The following is an 18491-nucleotide window of genomic DNA, read 5'->3' as shown; positions in this document are numbered from 1 at the left end:
TCAGAGAGGGCAAGTAACTTGCCTGAGATCACACAGCTAGCAAATGGCAAAGCTGGGGCCCAAATCCAAGTTAGCCTGATACAATAATCTCCCAAATGCCTCCACTTCCCCTCCATGGCCACAGGGCAGCAGGTCCCAACCCTTTGGCTTCAGGATGTGGAGACATCTAATCCCATCTGGGAACCCAATTACTCAGTCAATCATTTAGTCAGCTCATTTAGTATTTCCTGAGTGCATCTGTCAGGCTCCGATTGGTTACACAAGACAGAGACCCCACCAAACAAGCTGGAGCAATATGAGGAATTGATTGGCTCTGATAGATGGGTAGGATGTTGTTGCAGCTCACAGGACTGAAAGAACTGCAGGGGTGAAGGCCATGAGAACCAAAATTGGGACTCAGTGCTGCTAGCATGCTCTCTAAATTCCTCTCCTCTCTGCTGCCTTGCTCAGCTTTCTAGATTGAGTGGGAAAGACGGCTTGTCAGCAGGTTTGGGCCAAAGCATACAGTTTTGCACCCCACTAGGAAGAGGGGTTCTTCCTCCCAGCATCCACATATCAATCCCAGGGAAAGAATCTGATTGGTCCTGCTTAGGTTATGTGCCCACCCCTTGGACCAATCACTGTTGCTGGAGGATGGGGTTCCATGGTTGGAACTGGGTCACATGCCTACTTAGTGGCAGAGGGATAGGGATGGGTGGGAGTAGTGGGCACTTTAACTGACAACCCACTAGGATTATGTGATGACAGCAGGGGGTTTCCCCAAGAAAAGGAATGCTAGAACTGGATGGTGGAAAACAGGCAGAGAGGCAAAAATCACTGTCTACTGTCTACTCCAGTGGTCCATGTGAGAGATGGGCAGACACACACAGACGCATCATGAGGAGTTCACAGACTCACAAGGAAATAAGGCTTACAGACATGAAGCCATGAATAAGAGCTGATAGCAGCAGTTACCATTTATGGAGCACCTACCAGGTGCTAGGCACTGGGCCAAGTACTTCCACATGCATTATTTTATTCCATGCTCACAATGACCCTGGAAAATAGATACTATTCTTGTCCTGATTTTTCTGAATCAGAGAGACAGTGAAATACATCCCCCCGACTCTTTTTTTGACAAGAGACCCAATTCAAGAAAAAATTAAAATGTTTATGGGCTCCCATCCTTGCTCAGAGAGGTTAAGTGACTTGCTCAAGGTCACACAGCTAGCACAGTAAATGAATGCCCTGGGAAGCATTTGGTTAAGGGCAAAAAAAAAGTGCTTCCATTTCTTTCTGTAGACTAAAGCACTAGAGAAGGCTGCCTAGAGGATGGGGGTTGGGGGTGAATAAGCAGAGATCTAAAGGATGGGACATCTAGGCAGGTGGCCAGGGAGGTTGGGTGGAAGAAAGGATGAATCAATCCCCAAACACTAAGGAAGGCAGGACTGAGCACCACCCAGATACTGTCTATTCCCTCTCGCCTGCGGTAGCTCTTTGGAGATTTACAATCGGAGACCCCTTCTCCTGAGTCTCCTCTTCTCTAACCTGCCCTGACCAGCCCTACCATCCTTCATAGAATAGATACACCAGTCGCCTCCCCTTTTCTACCTGGCTGTCCTCCTATGGACACAGCCAATGAATTGAGGTGCTAGGCATGGTTTGATCCACACAAATGACAGAAGAAATGTTACCTCCCTTTTTCAAAGCACCGCGCTTCTATTAATGAGACCCGAGATCAATTATGTATTAAGCAGTCACAGTCCACCCTCTCCAGTCAAGCTCACTGTCTCCTAACCTTGCCAGTTCAAACACGACTGCCTCATCCCAAATGAGGGCAGATGATTCCCTGGACCTAAGACTAGAAACATTTTTTTCAGGCTCAGTCCATTTTTGGTCTCAGCTGTTCCTTAGCATCACTACTTCCACAAAAGTGATTGGTGAGCCTGTGTGATTCCACTTATATGAGGCACCTAGAGTAGTCAGAATCACAGAGACAGAAGGTAGAATGGTGGTTGCCAGGGACTGATGGGGGGAGGGGTGATGGAGAGTCACTGTGAGATGGAATAAGATAATGCATGTGGAAGTACTTGGCCCAGTGCCTGGTGCCTGGTAGGTGCTCCATAGAGAGTGGCTGCTATCAGCTCTTAATCACAGAGTTTCAGTTTGGCATGATCAAAAGGTTCTGGAGATGGGTGGTGGTGATGGTTGCACAACAATGTGAATGTACTTAGTGCCACTGAATTATGTACTTAGGAATGGTTAAGATGGTAGATTTTATGTTACGTGTATTTTGCTACAATTTTTTTTTAAGTGATTGGTGGGCCCTCTGGATCCACCCCCTCAGGAGAACCTCTCCCCAACCCAGGGCAGCCGGATTCCCACCCTCACAGCTTCTGGTTCTCCAAAGGCAACCCCTGGGCTGAATCTCAAGGAAGTAGGAGTCAGTTTCTCCAGCAGCCCCCTGTGAATACACCTCTGAGATAACTCAGAGACCAAGGAACATCATTAGCACCCACAATACCATCACTGTCTGGAATTCAAGCCCCCCACAGGCCAGCCTCAAACCACCATCTAGCCCCAGCTTCCTTGACCCCTCCTCTGCCTCTAGTTCAAGATCTCTACTTCCCTGTCACTTGAATTTTTGAAAATGTCATCTGTACTCACTCCTGTTCCTTACTGTTGGGCACATAGTCCTCGATGCCCAACAGTTTGGTTCCTGTCACCTTCTACCCGCCAAAACCAATTGCCTCTGCCATGTCACCAGTGGTCTCCTGAGTACCAAGACAAATAGACACTTTCTGTTCCTTCTCTCACAGCCACTCCCTGCTGCCTTCGACACTGATGAGTACTTGCTTCTCCCAAACTCCTCCTACTGGAGCTACATAGCTCTCCACTTTCTGGTCCTTCTCCTATCTTCCTAACCACTCCTTCTCCCTCTCACTCATGGGCTCTTTTCCGAGGTTCCAGCCAGGAACCACTGCTTTTGTTACTTCTACACAGTGTCCCTGTTCATCTCACCCCCTCTAATGATGGTTCAAAAAAACAAACACAAAGTTACTCTCAAGCCCCAGCCTCTCTCATGAGCATAGATTCATAGACTCCACTGTCTTCTGGCCAGCCTTGTAACAGCCTCCTAACTGCTCTGTCTCAGTGGCACCTCCTCAAACCCACCCACAATGCCCCAGAGGGATTTCCTGAGAAGGCAGGCAGGCCCAGGTTCCTCCTCATATCATAGCTCCCTCTGCCCCTGGATAAAATCTAAGCTCCTAACCATGGTCCCTGAGTCTCTCTGTGGTCTGCAGTCAAAATGGTATCTAAAAGGCCACAGTTGACTTAAACTCCCCTCCTCCCATTTCTGCTCCTGAGCCTGTGCTCCCACCCTCCTCCTTGCCTGGAATGCTGATCCTCACCCCCCCACACACTGACAGTCACTCCTACTCCTCCTTTGAGATTCAGCTCGGGGGTTGCCTACCTGGCAGAATCTGCCAGGCCCTGGCCTGAACTGCACCCCCCCACCCACATTTCCCTACCCCCCCGTTAACATTGCTTCCAGAATTTGCCTCTGTTGTGACTCAGGAGTGCCCCCGAGCCAGTGAGCTTCCTGAAATGCTCCGGTGGCCCCGGAGCCTAGCATGGAACCTGATGCACAGAAGGTCTCTAATACATGAGTCAATGGCTGAATAACTGAAGGAAACGATGGGTGTCCAAGACAGCCTCCAACCCCCAGCCCTGTCGACCCAGAGCTTGGCACAGAGTAGGTGCTCAGGAAAGATTGGCAGTATTCTATTTTCTGAATTAACGTGATTTCAGGCAAGGTCGGGGGTGGGTTATGTGGGGGGTAGAAGGGAGGGTCTGGATGCAGGAAATGTGACCAAAAGTAGGGGAGGGGGGCAATAGGGGTGTCTGGAGAGGTGGGAAAGGAACAAAGTACCTAGAACGCTGCCCCTCCGTGCCTCAGGTCAGCCGGCGTGAAGTCCAGTCAGTCCGCCTCCAGCCCCGCCAGCGAGACCCTTCCCCCTCGCCCGGGTAGCAAGACCCCCCAGCCCGGCTCGCGCGCTTGGCCCTCGGGGTTAGGAGGCGTGTGTGTCGCTTTAAAAGCTCCCTCCCGGCGCGGCGGGCCGGCCCCTTCCCTGACAGCGCCGAGGCGAGCGGAGCCGAGCGAGCCGGGCGGCCTTTAAGGGAGCCAGCGCCCGCCCGGGCGGCCAGTCCGGCGGGGGGCGGCGGGGCGGGCCGGGGGCGGCCGGGGCGCGGGCGGCGCGGCGCCGCGGCGCTCGGGGAGCGGGCCCAGGCCCCGGGAGCCTGGCGGGGCAGGGCAGGGCGAGGCTGCGGAGGGAGGCCCAGCCCCGACCCAGCGCCTGTTTGCCCCACCGGCGGCGACCCGGAGCCCGGGGGCTGCAGAGGCGGGGAGCCGAGAGCGAACCGGCGCGGGAGGTAGCGGAGCGGAGCGGAGGCTGCGAGCCCTGAGCGCCCCGGCCCGGCCCGGCCCAACGCGCGCCCCCTCCCCTCACTTCCCCTCGCCGCGCCTCCTCCCCTCGCCTCTTCTCGCCTCCTCTCCTCTCCTCCTACCAGCGCTGCTCCCGCCTGCGCCCGGGCCGCCGAACCCAGCCCGGCCAGGGCCCCCGGCTTCGCGCGCTCTCGGCTGGGCCCGGCGAGGACTGGGTCCCCGCGGCTGACACCGCCCCTCCTCGGGGACCCGGTGGATTCCGGACCTTTCGGAACGTGAACTGAGCCGTTGGAGCGATCTCGCCCAGGGCCAACCGCGGGGCTGGGCTGAGCGGACCTTCGCGGCCGCTCCGGACGCCGCTGGTGCCGGGGCGCGGACGTTCTGGGTCCGGGCTAAGCGCGTCCCGGGCGCCCGGCGGTGCCAGCTCACTCCGGGCTGGGTAGGGCAGGGCAGACCCCGGCGGAGCCCGGATCCGGGCAATCTGGACTGGACAGAGCGAATCCCGGACAGTGCAGAGCCCGGGGAATGCCGGACGTGGGCTGAGGGGATCCCGGCGCCCTCCCAGCCCTCCGACTTTGGCTCACGCGCTGGGACCGGCCCGGCGTCTCCTCGGCCTCCCCGCGCCCCGGTCACCTGTGGCCTCAGAGCCCCGAATCCGCCGAACCCTCGCTCGTTCCCGACCCCGAGCCTGGAGAGGCTTGAGAAAGATTTTTACTGCCCCCTTCCCTGGAGCGCGGAGGCCCCGCCCCCCCTCACCGCCCAGATGTCTCCGGTCACGGCTCGGAGGACCTCCCTGAGGCCAGGGGCCGAAGGGTCCAGAGAGAGAAGCCCGCCCTAGGGAGCCTTGGGGGCCCCCCAACCCCGTCTTGGGGCTTGGCCCCCGACGCTGCTTGGAGGGAAGGCCGGTGCCCCCACCCTCGGTGAGTCCAGGAGTGGGGGTTCTGAGGGAAGGCGGGGCTGGGGGAGGGAGGGTCCACTGGGAACGAGGGCACCCTGAGGGCGCTAGGAGGGAGGATGGGTGACTGGAGAGGCCCTCTGGTGAACCAGCCTGGGCAGGCCTGGCTGGGGGGATGGGGGGTGCGGGAGCTACGGCCAGGGTGCCCCGTAGCAGGCTGAGGACTTCTGCTTCTAAAGCAGGGGCTCCCTCCCTTTCCCTCTAGAGGAGGGGCTGTGCTGTAAACCATCTGCCTCCACCACCCCTCCCCACAAAGAAAAAAAAAATCTCCAGCGAGGAAGGGTGCAGGCTGGCGAGAGGAGGGAGGCAGCGGCATTGCCGGCTGGTGCTGCAGCCTAGGAGGGCTGACGCCAGGCTCACTCTCTCCGCAGGGGGCTGCCCTCTTCCAATCCAGCTCCCTCCCCAGAGCTGCCCATATCCGGAGCCCCTTCCACATCTGGAAGACCCTGGCCACCATCCCTCTGCAGGTGTCAGTTGCATCCAGAGACCTCTGCCTTTGCAACTGCCTAGGAGTTGTGAGGGGATCCCTGCTGCCTTCCCCCATCCCAAGGGCATCTCTTACCCTTAGTCCCTGCAGAGTCATCCCCCTGCCTCTGTGTTCAAGCTCAGGCAGAGATCAGCTCTGCATACCCACAGGCACTTCAAGACCTGGAGGCTACTCCTGGGACCCAACGCCCCTCCCCCTGCCCTCCTGTGTCCTCACCTTGACCCCCTCTGCCAGACTCTGTCTTCCTCTGGGTGTCCCACTCCCCACCCAGAGGCAGAGGAGGCGGGGTGGCAGGGGGCAGGGGCTGGTTGAGGGCCGCCCAGGGCCAGGGTGGGCTGGGGGGCCGTTAAGATGTGGAGCTCTGCCCAGCCGAGGGGGGCTCCGTGGAGGCAGACGCAGCGTGTGCCCAGCTGGGGGGAGTATGGGCAGGCCTGCGGCCACGTGGTAAACGATGAACATTCGGGGCGCCCCGGACCTCGGGCAGCCCAGTGACGACCCCAGCAGTGGTGGTGAGCGGGAGCGGATTCGACAGCGCATGAAGATGGTCATCGGACAGCTTGAGGGCATCCTTCGCGAGCTCAAGGAGGTGGCCAAGGAGCTGAGGGAGGTAAGTGAGGGATGAGCAGCGACCAGACAGACCCTAAAGCTGGCCTTCCTGGGCTTGGCACAAAAACATACTCACAAATATGTTGGAGTGTGCAAAGCTGTGTGCACATGTGTCACTCTACTGGGGACCTTCTTTCTCCTTGCTCTCCTTTCCCCAAATCCGCTTTGCTAAAAGTCTCATACCAAGGCTGGAGGGGCCTTGGTGTTGTAGAGGTTGCTTGAGCAGCATGTCAGTGGGCCTGGAGCTCTGGATTAGCAACAAGGGCTGCCAAGATGGCCAGTAAGGACTGAATCCCCGGCAGCTTCTTAGTGGAAGACACCCTTCTGGGATCCAAGCTGACCCTTGACCCCACCATCTGTCTCCCAGACTCTGACCTGGTCACAAGGGGCCCTGGGAGAGTGTGAATGGCTCTGCTGAGGTGATTCCAACTGCTTGAGGCCCAGCTCAAAGCATATCCCCAGAAATCACACAGATACTGAGAACCCTTGATCTTGGAAAAATTTAAGCCAACTATGTCCTCTTTGTCCTGGGGTAAGAATGGGTCTGGGGGTGCTGTAGTGGATAACAGAGTTCCTTGCATATTGTGGCAGGGGCAGGAATCTTCCCTAAGGGGATGCATGTCTCCATCCCACTGTTCTAAATATTTTTGCCAAGGCTGAAAAACCACTGAGAAATGCTGGGATGTGTGTGTCCCTCTCTGTCTTTCTAAGTGGAGCCGGGTTTAATTACTGCTTCTCACATCGCTGGGGTAATGAGGTACACATGTCCTCAGCCCTGCCCCCTGGGCTGCATTCGAGTCCAAAATGCATGACCAGCGTTCTGAGCTGCTAGCCTGAATTTGCCCGCTGGGTGCCATTATACCAGCCAGGTGGGCTTTAGGCAAATTTCAACTCCTTGTAACGAGGGCCTCTGCAGAGACGGCAGGGAGAGTGATTGAGCTGGAGTTATGGGCTCAAGCTCTCCATGACTAGCTGTGCAGGAAGGTTAGGGGCTCTAGGAAGGCTGAAGAGGTGGGGTGATGGTAGGTACCAACTCCAGGCTGACAAAGTGGCATTGCAGCCTGGCCTGAGAGCCAAGGAGGAGGGGCTGTTTGACAGGCACTGTGTTCAGAATGGAGTAGGGAGTGGGCATAGGGATGCCAGGACAGGAGCTGTCCAGGGTCAGCCTCATGGAGCCTGTCAGGAAATTCCATCTCAGAAGATGGGAATGACTATTGCTTTGGGCAGACTGAGGTGGTGGTGCTTCTGCCCATGGACTGGGCTGGCCATAGTCTGGGTTGCACATCTTTGGACAGTACAATTTGGAGATCAAATGCCAGATGCCCCTGTGCAACCCTTCCTCCTCTAACCTCTTGGGTCCAAGGCACTACAGTTTCCCCCCTGCCCCCATCTTATTTTAAATCAGGGCCATAGGAACTGTCCAAAGTCTCAATCTTGGCCGGGGACATGAGACCCATGCCCTGGCAGGTACCTACAAAGAGCCAGGATTGACTCGAAACCTGGGAGTCAACTTTGATACAACTCCCAGCCTTTTCCCAGCTGGGCATCTTCCAGGCATCTGTGTTCCCTCTCCCCCCAGCATAGCCACCCAGAGCTCAAAGGGATCTCATAGGACAGCCATTTACTATTGAAGAAACTGAGGCCCAGAGAGCAATAGGGGCTTGTCCAAGGTCACACAGCCTACCAGTGGCAGAAGTAAGCCTAGAACTCGGGTTCCTGATGCCTTTTCTGGGGTTTCAGCAGGTGAGCAACTGGGCGATCTCTTTGCATTTTGACAGGGGCCTTCCAGAGATGATCCCTTATGCTCATCTGTGATGCAATAGCTCTAGAATTTATTTGCAGATCTTTTAGATGCCCTCTCCTTCCCTTTCACACTCACCCACTCCCATGTCTCCAATAGCAGAGCTCCAGGTTCATAGGCTATGCAGCCCAGAGGCCTAAGCCAGGACAGAGAAAAATGAGTCCCCTCCCCCCACACACCCTGTAGGCCATGTGCCTCCACCCAAGACTTTGGCAGGTTGCTACGGCAACCAGAGCCTACCCCGTATGCCACTGCCTGCCCGCTGCCAATGGCACCCAGCTGGGGGAGTGGGTAAGCCTCAGAACTCTCTCATCCCCCAGGCGGGGTCTAGACACAGGGTGACAGGCAGAGGGGAGTGTGGAGGAAGGCAGGTGAAGCTCTGGGAGGCCCAAGCAGAAGAAGAGATGCCATCACTGTATTCCTGTGAGATGGGATTTGCCAGAGATGGGGTTACCAAGGGGGGTGCCACACCCTGGTTTGGAGAAAAGGGTTGGAACCTCCCTGCTCTCTGGAACCTGTGGTCTTGGCTCTTGGTTCTCCAAGGGAGTTGTAAAGCTGCATCTGCCTGGCTCTCCTCAGTCCCTTTGTGTAGCATTTTTTTTATCAGGGGCATGGGTAGGCTCAAGGTTGAGAGGCATTCACTTGTTCCCTTACCTCACCCCATGACCTGGGCAGCACCAGCTTAGAACCCACCAGCTGGGTTCTTGTCTCAGGCCAAGCACTTAGAAGTAGAGATGAGAATCACGTACAAGACTGTTGTGGATGGGGGGCTGCACAGATGCTTGGTGAAAGAACAAGGCCAGCGGAGTGGAAGGGCTCAGCTTTATTCCCCTCGGCCATCTTCCTCCTCTGCCTGCTACTCCCCTTCCCCAGCCCCCTGATGCCACTGATTGTGGCAGACCCTCCTCATCCTCTTGAGCATATGGCCTGAAATTCACTGAAAGATGAGCCACACCAAAGCACTTCCTCCCCAGGTCCCTCAGCCTCAGTTTGCTCATCTGTGAAATTGGTATATGGTGATTTGCACTGCACGGTGACCTTACAAGGATTTATTAGGGGCTTGGCATGCAGTGCGGGGGGTCAACACCTTCTCACACTCCTAGAGGAGTTGGAGTTCCCTCTCCCACACCTCCCTTGCCCTCGCAAACCCCTGCTATAGCTCTGCCACTGGCTCCCTGGATGATGAGCAAGTTCTATCCCATTGGTGGGGAAAGTCTTTTAAAGGATCAAGTGAGGTGAGGAACGTAAAAGTGCTTTGAAAGCTAAAATTGTGCTGCAGAGGGACATGATGGTCAATCATTAATTAGCCCTTATCTCTCCCAGGCTCCCCAATACTCCAGGATGCTGGGCCAGTCCCAGCAGGCTCTCTAAGCTCCTCAAAGTTCCGTAGATCTTAAGTTAGAGATGCAGAACCGCTCAGGGGCTACGAGCATGGGCTCTGCAGCTAGATGCCTGTAGTTCACATTTGAATTCCACTCTCTCCCTAGCTGTGTGAACTTGCAAAAGTTACCTTACCTCTCTGTGCTTCTGTTTTCCCATCGGTAAAAATGAGGAGACTACATTTTAGGCTTCCTCCCCTACCCCTGCCCCAGGGTGGTTGTGAGAATTAAATGAGACATATATAAAGCACTTAGCACAATGAGAGGCACAAAGCTCACTCCGTATCTGTTAGATGTTTTTAATGAATTATTCTAGCACTGGCCTGCTCCTCAGCTCCACGTACGGCCTTGTTTTCTGGAATCACATCAGTTTCTTAGCCATGACCAGGGAGGACAGGACCACATCCTGGCCCTTAGTTTCTCCTGCAGTCAGCATTCTCACTCCCTGCCAGTGGGGAAAGCGGATAGAGAGTGACAGGGATGGGGGCAGGAAGGGGGTCTCCAATAAGGTGGCCTTTGAACAGAGACACCACAGAAGTGAGGATACAAGTCACTGGCTATCTAGGGGAAGAGCATTCCAGGCTGAGGGTGCAGCCAGTGCCAAGGTTTCAGGGAGGAAGTGTGCTTGGCATATTCAGGTTCGGTAAGGAAGCCGGAGCAGCTGGAGGGCAGTGAACAAGGAGAAGAGCAGAGGAAAGGTCAAGGAGGGAGCAGGGAGTCAGATTCCATTGAGCCGTGTACAGCATGGCACGGAATTTGGATTCGTTCTCAGTGAGGATCCCACACACTCTCCAGGAATCTGCTGGTCATGTTTCTGGGTGGGAATCTGCCTCCCCACTGCTTCTCTGTTACCCACCCACCAGAAGCTCCCAAGGGCAGGGTTAAGGGCCCTCGTCCTTAGCCCCCAGGTATTAAGCTTACCTTGAGCAGGTACTTGGCCTCCTCGTCCTTGGTTTTCCCCTCCCCGAGGTGTCACTTAACATGGGGGCCCAATAGTGATCCTTGCATTAATACCACCAGTGTCGCCCACATCATCGGTGACTCTTAGGTGGGATATAACTTAAGGGCATAGTTGCCCACTTTGGCCCAAACACCTTAGGAGGATGGAGAGGTTGGCACAACCTTTCCCCACCCTGGGGTGGTAGTGGAGGATCCCCCCACCGGATTTGCCTAGGAAGCAGGCATCCTGGCATTCTGTTACCTGGCCATTCCATTGTGCAGTCCCATCGGCAAGGGGCTTTGTCTGAAGGTGGCAGGGAAAGCCACAGGCCATGCAAGTGTGAGATAAATGTGGCCCAGCCAGGAAGCAGCTGGAGCAGGAGAGGCTGGGGACCACGGAGCTGTGCCAAAGTGGGTCAGCTCCATCACCCGCAGCTCAGCAAGAATTGCGCGGATTTTTTTCTTATTATTTTTGTTCACGCCTTCCTTTCCTCCCTTTTCTCTTTGCCTTCTCCTCCTCCGGACAGATTTACCGAAGCTCCCTGGCCAATTAGGCCAAATTGCAGGATGAGAGCCATGAATCATGGTCAGCTCCCTGCCCCTCCAATTCCACAGCCCCCCCAGGAAGATAACGTAATCACAGAATTAAAAAATAATCAGTGGTCATAAATAATGCAGAATCCCCAGTTATGTAACCAACTGCCTTGGGGAGCTGGGAGAGAGAGAAGAAGGTGGCAGCTTGTCAGGGGAGGTGAGGTAGGGCAGGTTGGAGGGTGTGGTGGGAGATCCAGGGGGTACAGGATGCTGGTTCTTGGACTACAGGTCCTCAGTCCTAGCTCTAGGGCCTTAAGGAACACAGCAAAGCTTCCACTGGAGAGGGGGCTCAGCCAGGGCTGGAGAGAGGGTTGGGGTCTGGCAATATGGAATTGTCTAGGACTATAGACCTCTTCCTCAGAAAAGAAGCCCCCAGCAGTTTTTTGTTTGTTTGTTTGTTTGTTTTGAGATGGAGTCTCGCTCTGTCACCCAGGCTGGAGTGCAGTAGTGGCGCCAACTCGACTCACTGCAAGCCCCGCCTCCCGGGTTCACGCCATTCTCCTGCCTCAGCCCCCCGATGGAGTCTCGCTCTGTCACCCAGGCTGGAGTGCAGTAGTGGCGCCAACTCGACTCACTGCAAGCCCCGCCTCCCGGGTTCACGCCATTCTCCTGCCTCAGCCCCCCAAGTAGTTTTTATTAAGCCATCTGTCTCAACTCATCACTCATCCAATGGTTGTGTTTGCAAAAAAGTGCCGATCCCTGTGCCAAGCTGGGGATGTAGCGGTGAGCAAAGAGACCTAGTCCTGCTCCTCATGGGGTTTACTGTCTAGTGGGGAGACAGACATCAACCACATTATAACATATAGGTGCAAAATTGTAGCCGTGTTCAATATTGGGTAACATTTTAAGGAGAGGTGCAGGGTGCTTTGAGAGCCTTTCATAGGGAACCTGACCTCAACTGGGGATCAGGGAAGGCCTCCTTCTCGAAATGATGACAGAGCGAGTAGGAAAGGAGGGAGGGCGCATCAGGTGAGGCCCAGAGGCAGAAGTGAGCTCGATGGAGTGTGTAGGGGTGGTGAGGAGGCAGGCCTGGCAGGGTGGAGGCTGCTTGCTGGAGAGGAAAGGGGGTGGGTAGGGAGTTATGTTTGGGAGGCTTAGGAGTTTGGGGAGCACGGAAGGGCTAGAAGCAGAGGGGTAACGTGGTCCTGTTGGCTGATGGGAAAGTTCCCGAGGTGCAGCATGGAGCAACAGCTGGGAGGAAGTTGCTATCAGTGGGAAGACTAGATGGGTGCAGTTTTTCAGTGAGGGGTGCTAAGGCTGTGACCAGGACAGAGGTTGGGGACACCCCTGGCACGAGGCCTGCAGGTTCTGTCATAGCCCTCAGTCCTGCCTTTGCTCTCTCTCTAGGGCTCCCTCTTGGTCTCTTCAGAGCAAGTCATTCCTGGTCTTAAGGTGCAATGCCCAGGAGTCAAGACTCGCCCTCTGGTCCCAGCTCAGTTCCTTCCAGTCTCTGAGCCTCATTGTCCCCCTCAGCAAACACATTGAGACAGGTAGATTCAACAGTGCCTGCAGTCCCTTCTGGCTTGGAGGTTGCCTGATTTTGTGATTTTATGGTTCCATTTATCTCTCCACTCTCTCTCTCCCCCTCTCTTTCCTTCTGTGTATATAATTATTTCCATGCACTCCAAGACAATCCCAAATTACATGTAGACAAAATGATTATTAAACCTCAGGGAAAAATCACAGATTTCAAGACATCCAAAGCAGAGAGAAAGACTAGGGCCTGCTCCACACCTGCTCTCACCATTGGCCCAGGAAACGAGGCACCAGGGAAGGGCAGTAGGGATTGTGGACTGACCCAGGCCCCCCACAGAGAAGCTGTGTACCCTCGGGTACCTGGCTTCCCTTTCACATCCTCACTATGTCATTCATCAAGTGGTGTGACCTGTCTCACCTAATAGATTGGGCCAGATTTGTCTGTGGGCCTCATAGCCAGTTGGCTTTTAGAACCTCTTCTGGTTTTGTTCTTTCTGGAAACAGCCCTACTTTGGGCAAAATAGGTACTGTCCATGTGCTAGGTTTTGAAAGGCCCAATGTGTCCCATTATTCTGCCATAGGCACTGGAACTTCTGCCACAGACACTGGACCCACATCAGAGGGTCATTCCTTTGGTGCAGAACTAATTCCCACTGCTCTTGGGCCTGGTGCCGGGGGCATGATCACATGTTAGCCCCCAACGGTGCATTGTGGATGTTGGTAGTCTGCCTTGTTCCATATGCTGTCCAAAGTGCATTAACTCATTAAATCCTCACGACAGCCCTATCAAGTAGGTATTACTAGAATTCTCCTTTGATGATGAGACTTAGGCACAGAGACGTTGAGTAACTTGACCAAGGTCACACAGCTGGTAAGCAGTGAAGCCAGGGTTGGATCCCACGTCTGGCTCCAGAGCCTAGGTTCTTAAGTGTTTAACTATATTGACTCTGTGATGTAAAACACATTCATATCTGTTAAATTTTCTTTTTCTTTTTTTTCTTTTTTCTTTTGAGACAGAGCCCCTCTCTGTCACCAGGCTGAAGTGCAGTGACACAATCTCAGCTCACTGCAATCTCCGCCTCCCGGGTTCAAGCGATTCCCCAGCCTCGGCCTTCTGAGTAGCTGGGACTACAAACGCACACCACCACGCCCGACTAATTTTTTTTTTTTTTTTAGTAGAGACGGGGTTTCACCATGTTGGCCAGGATGGTCTCAATCTCCTGACCTCATGATCTGCCTGCCTCAGCCTCCCAAAGTGCAGGGATTACAGGCATGAGCCACCGCGCCCGGCCCGTATCTTAAATTTTCACCACCCTGGGTGAGGAGGGGAGTGTTACTTCCTTTTACAGGACAGGAAATCAAGCCTCAGAAAGAGATAATCATCTGCCTAAGGTCTCTCAGCCAAGAGGTGGCAGACGTGGGACTCAGGAATGCAGGCCTCCCTCTTTCTCTTTCCTCCATCCCCCCAGGTTGGAACCAGAGAGGGGTGTACTAATAAAGAAGAGGAAGGGCTTCTTGGGTTGGGGGAGTGTTCCAGCCTGAAGGCTTGGGCTCCTGCCACGTGTACCCTGGATCTTCCCTGCTGCTGGGCCTGAGGCCCAGTGGTGCTCATCCTCACTAAGCATCAGGAGACCTAGCTTCTGGGCCCAGCCTGGCCTCAGCTGACCCTGCGAGGTCACAGCCAAGTCATGCAACTCCAATTCCTAATGGCATTCTGCCCCGCCCTCAGGCAGCAAACTCCACAGCTCTGGCTTCATCAGGGGAGTCTCATTTGAGGGCATAGCTGCCCTAGAGGTGATGGGGCCTCTCCTGAGGTCATCAATGCCTTGAGTTGCTGGTCTTCACCCAGCTTAAATCTCCCGGTGCCCTAAGCTAGTGGTTTTCAAAGCATGTCTCTGGACCAGCAGCAGCAGCACCTGGAGGTATGTTAGGTAGGCACCTTCTCCAGCACCACCTCAGACCTGCAGAACCAGAAACTCTGGGAGTGAGCTGAGGGACACTCAAGTCTGAGGACCCTTACCCTAGGCCAGCGCTCCCACCAGTCCTCAGGTGGAGCTTGGGTTGAGCAAGGGCTTCTGGGACATAGGAGTTTCTCTGAGGTTCCTTTGGTGCAGGAAGACATCATCCTGGGAGAAGCACAAGAAGAGGTGGCCTGATTGGAGGGTAGGGCCCTATCCCCACCACCTGCCCAAGCCCAGCAGTCACAGCAGCACTTCACGATCATGTGCACTTTTGCAGGGGGCCACAGAGGGAGATTCTCAGCTTTCCAGGGACTAGCGCCCAAGACTCCTCATCTGTAAACACAGGAGATAATGATCTCATGGGTGGAGGTGAGCACTCGAAAGTATGGTGCATCATAGGTGCTCAGAGATGGGAGATGGTGTCATTTTCTTCCCCAGTGCTTCTCAGAGCCCTTTTGCTGCCGTTCTCACTGTTATTCATGAAGCTCTCATAAGGTTGGCTGGGATTGTCATGCTCACTTGGTGGTCTGGGATTGCCATACCCACTTGGCGGTGAATGAGGTTGAGGTCCAGAGAGGTTCTGTGACCTGCCCAAAGACACACAGAACAATGTCAAAGCTAAGTCTGGAATCCCAATGTCCAGATTCCTCCAGCTCTTCTGGAGGCCTCATCCCACTCCTGTCCTGGGCAATGGTTGAGGGGGCCATCCCGAGGCATCAGCACTCAAGCAGCTTCTCAGAGTCATTCCTATAAACAGAGTCCTAGAATCTCAGATGTGGAAGGAACCTTGGAAGTAAACTAGTTCACCCACCCTCTCTGCATACAGACTGAGCAACTGAGACCTAGAGAGGGAAAATGGTTGACCAGGTCTCCTTCATCCAGCCCCTGACTCCTGACCAAGTAGTCTTCCCACTGGCCCAAACCACTCTGGCCATCACTTTTGTCCTTGCTTTCCTCTCACTTTGGGGCACTCACTACCCCAACGCCTTGCCAAATACCTAGCACATCCCTGGACAGCATCAGTCCTCAGCAAATGTTTATTGAATTAAGGACTTACTGAGTTAATTAATTAATTGCCTGCTCTGACCCCAGGTGAAGGGCACTGGAGAGGCGCTGTGGGCTGGATTCTGATCTGGATAACTCACTGTGGATCTCTTGGTCTCCGTCACTCTGACTCTTGGCATCTCTGCTTTGTTTTCATTGTTTTTCTGTTTTGTTTTTGGTTGGAATCTTCTCTCTCCCTTCTCTTGCTCTGTCCCGTCCCTGTGTCTCTGACTGAATCTCCCTCTTTCTCCCACTGTCTTCCTCCCTGATTTATGTGCTGACAGTGGCCACCCAGGCAAGGGAGTATCCCAAGGCAGAGCCGCCTATATAGAAGCTGAGGGCTTCACTTTATGCGAGGCAGGCCGGGGTGGAGTGATCTCCACAGCTGAGCTGCCCCCTGAGTGCATTGAACAAGCAACTCTGGGCCCAGAATATATAGCTTCTTTATTGCTTATCAAATAATGCTTGCTTTATTCCTTCTCTCAACAAGCCAGGATTGATCTCCACTTGTCAGTAGGCAGGGAAGGGGAAGGAATGAGGAGGCTCCCGGAGACGGAGATGGGGGTGGGGTGACCCCGCCGGTGCTGTACACCCGGTGTTCTTGCCCTGATGGATGGTGGAGACCCAGGGGCGACAGTCACCGGCCAGCTGCAAGGACTGGTCCAGGATGCTTTAGAAAGCCCACACAGGGTCTTCCTTGTGATCACCCACATCATTTCCTCTCTGAGGGTGTGTGGGCTGCTCAGCTCTTTGTGGAATGCGCTTGCTGGAGGCCCTCAGCCCCTCTGAAATGGCCCCCTCTCAAACTAAGGAAGATTCATCCCTGATCACCAGGGCTGCCCCCAGAGCAGCTGCTGTGTTTGGGAGACAGGGGTGAGTGAATGGATGGTGTGCAGGGCTGGAAAGCAGTTCCCTCTCCCCCAGGACACTGAAAAAGCTCTGTCCAGCCTGATCTGATTTGGGCCCTCCACAGGGCAAACCAGCCTGTGACCTCCAGGCCGGTCACCGTCCTGCAGGCTCTCCCCTGTCCGGTATGCTCACCAGCCAGGGGTTCTACAGGGACGGGACAGAGACACACACACCTGGCTGATGCAGGGACCCACCTGGCCCCTCTCATCTCCTCTCCCCTTTCCTGGTCAGGTGGTGAGCCAGATCGATAAGCTAACTTCGGACTTCGACTTTGAACTGGAGCCGGACGACTGGACCACAGCCACTGTGAGCAGCACCTCTAGCAGTGACAAGGCGGGCGTGGGTGGCCCCTTTGACCTGGGCCACCTGGACTTCATGACAGCCGATATCCTCTCAGACAGCTGGGAGTTCTGCTCCTTCCTGGACGTCTCTACCCCCTCGGACTCCGTGGACGGTCCTGAGTCGACTCGGCCAGGGGCTGGCCCTGACTACCGCCTCATGAATGGTGGCACGCCCATCCCCAATGGGCCACGAGTGGAGACCCCAGACTCCTCCAGTGAGGAGGCCTTCGGTGCTGGCCCCGCAGTGAAGAGCCAGCTGCCCCAGCGGACCCCAGGGACGCGGGAGAGGGTGCGGTTCAGTGACAAAGTGCTCTACCACGCTCTGTGCTGTGACGATGAGGAGGGGGATGGCAAGCAGGAGGCGGAGGAGGAGGAGGTGGGCTTGCCCCCAGAGCCTGCCCATACAGAGGCCCACGCAGGCCTCCACAAGCCCTCCCCAGCCCCCTACAAGTCACGGCGCTCTCCACTGACCAGCCGCCGCTCAGGCTCTACCTTGGCCCCTGAACAGACTCGAAGGGTCACGAGGAACAGCAGCACCCAGACAGTGTCAGACAAGAGCACACAGACGGTGCTGCCTTACACAGCCACTAGACAGAAAGCCAGGGGGAAAAACTAGGGGCTGGGGAGGGGGCCAGGGCGGTGGGCACATAGAGCTATAAATATATATATATATATATATTTAAACAAATGAAGTCATAATAAAATTTAAAAATGCTAAGGATCCGGCCCCACAGGCCCCAAAGCTTTCACAGAGCCCCTCTTAGACATGAAGATGCCCACTGGCCTCCTAGGTCCCAGGAGGTGTGGGCAGGACTGCCCTTCCTCCCTTCTCATTGTGGGGCTCCTGAAGGGGGTGTCTGAAAGTATGTAAATCTTATGGGAGGTCTGATCCTCCTCTTGCTAGCCCCTGAACTCTGTGGTGAAGTCTGGCTGCTGGCCAGGGCCATGTCCTAGAGAGGACTCCCCTGCAGGAGGCGGGCTCTAAAGGGAGTGGTGTCCCTTTAGGCCAGGGTTCACAGTCAGCGTGGTTTGAAGACTGCAGGACTCAGGGCCTGGGGGTGGCATCACTCTGGCCAGGCCCTGCATCACTTGCACCCGCCATCTTTCTACTCCAAGGCAGACTTACTCTGCGATACATAGCCCTCCCTCACCCTCTTCTATCTTAGGGTTGCCTGGGATATAGGGGCATGGCAAGCTGCTCCCATGGCACAGTCCTCCGTGCTGGGATGCTGGGCATCCACAGAGCCTGGAGGATCGCCTGGGCTGGGCAGGGGTTTGATTGGAGGGTCTGGACCATCCTCAATCCTTTCAGCTTTGATTTTCAGCCTGGTCCTGAGACCAAGAGCAAAACCTCAGGGCAAAGCCTCAGCCAGCCCTGGCGTGGCCCTAAGCGGACCTGAGATCTGTGCGAGGAAGTAGGCAGCCACTTCCGTGGGGCTACAAATTAGAGCCATAGACAGGCTCCTGGCCACCTTCACCAGGTGGGCAGCCTCGGAAAGGAGCCCAGTGGCCCCCACTCTGTCCCCACATCTCCACACCCAGCCCCTGAGCCCACCTCAGCAGGTCCTGAACA

At 55.3% G+C, this 18491-nt stretch overlaps 2 protein-coding genes across 3 annotated transcripts in view; both read left to right on the top strand.

Annotated features, from left to right (window-relative positions):
• The window catches only part of NPTN (neuroplastin), a 416039-nt gene that overhangs the window by 222051 nt on the left and 175497 nt on the right, over positions 1-18491 (top strand). The gene's annotated exons all lie outside the window — the stretch shown is intronic.
• INSYN1 (inhibitory synaptic factor 1) lies at positions 5108-17636 on the top strand. 2 transcript variants are annotated; one of them, XM_050797755.1, is made up of 3 exons: positions 5108-5346; positions 5753-6475; positions 16809-17636. In XM_050797755.1, the coding sequence occupies exons 2-3, from the start codon at positions 6320-6322 to the stop codon at positions 17532-17534; spliced, it is 882 nt and encodes a 293-aa protein (XP_050653712.1). In that variant the 5' UTR covers positions 5108-5346; positions 5753-6319; the 3' UTR covers positions 17535-17636. The 2 variants fall into 2 exon arrangements, with proteins under 2 accessions (XP_050653712.1, XP_050653713.1); XM_050797756.1 differs by lacking the exons at positions 5108-5346; positions 5753-6475 and adding an exon at positions 12518-12677.

This window comes from Macaca thibetana, chromosome 7 (genome assembly GCF_024542745.1).
Source record: "Macaca thibetana thibetana isolate TM-01 chromosome 7, ASM2454274v1, whole genome shotgun sequence".
Classification (NCBI taxonomy): Eukaryota; Metazoa; Chordata; class Mammalia; order Primates; family Cercopithecidae; genus Macaca; species Macaca thibetana.
Note: the sequence above shows the minus strand (reverse complement) of the source record. Positions and strands in the feature narration are given on the sequence as shown.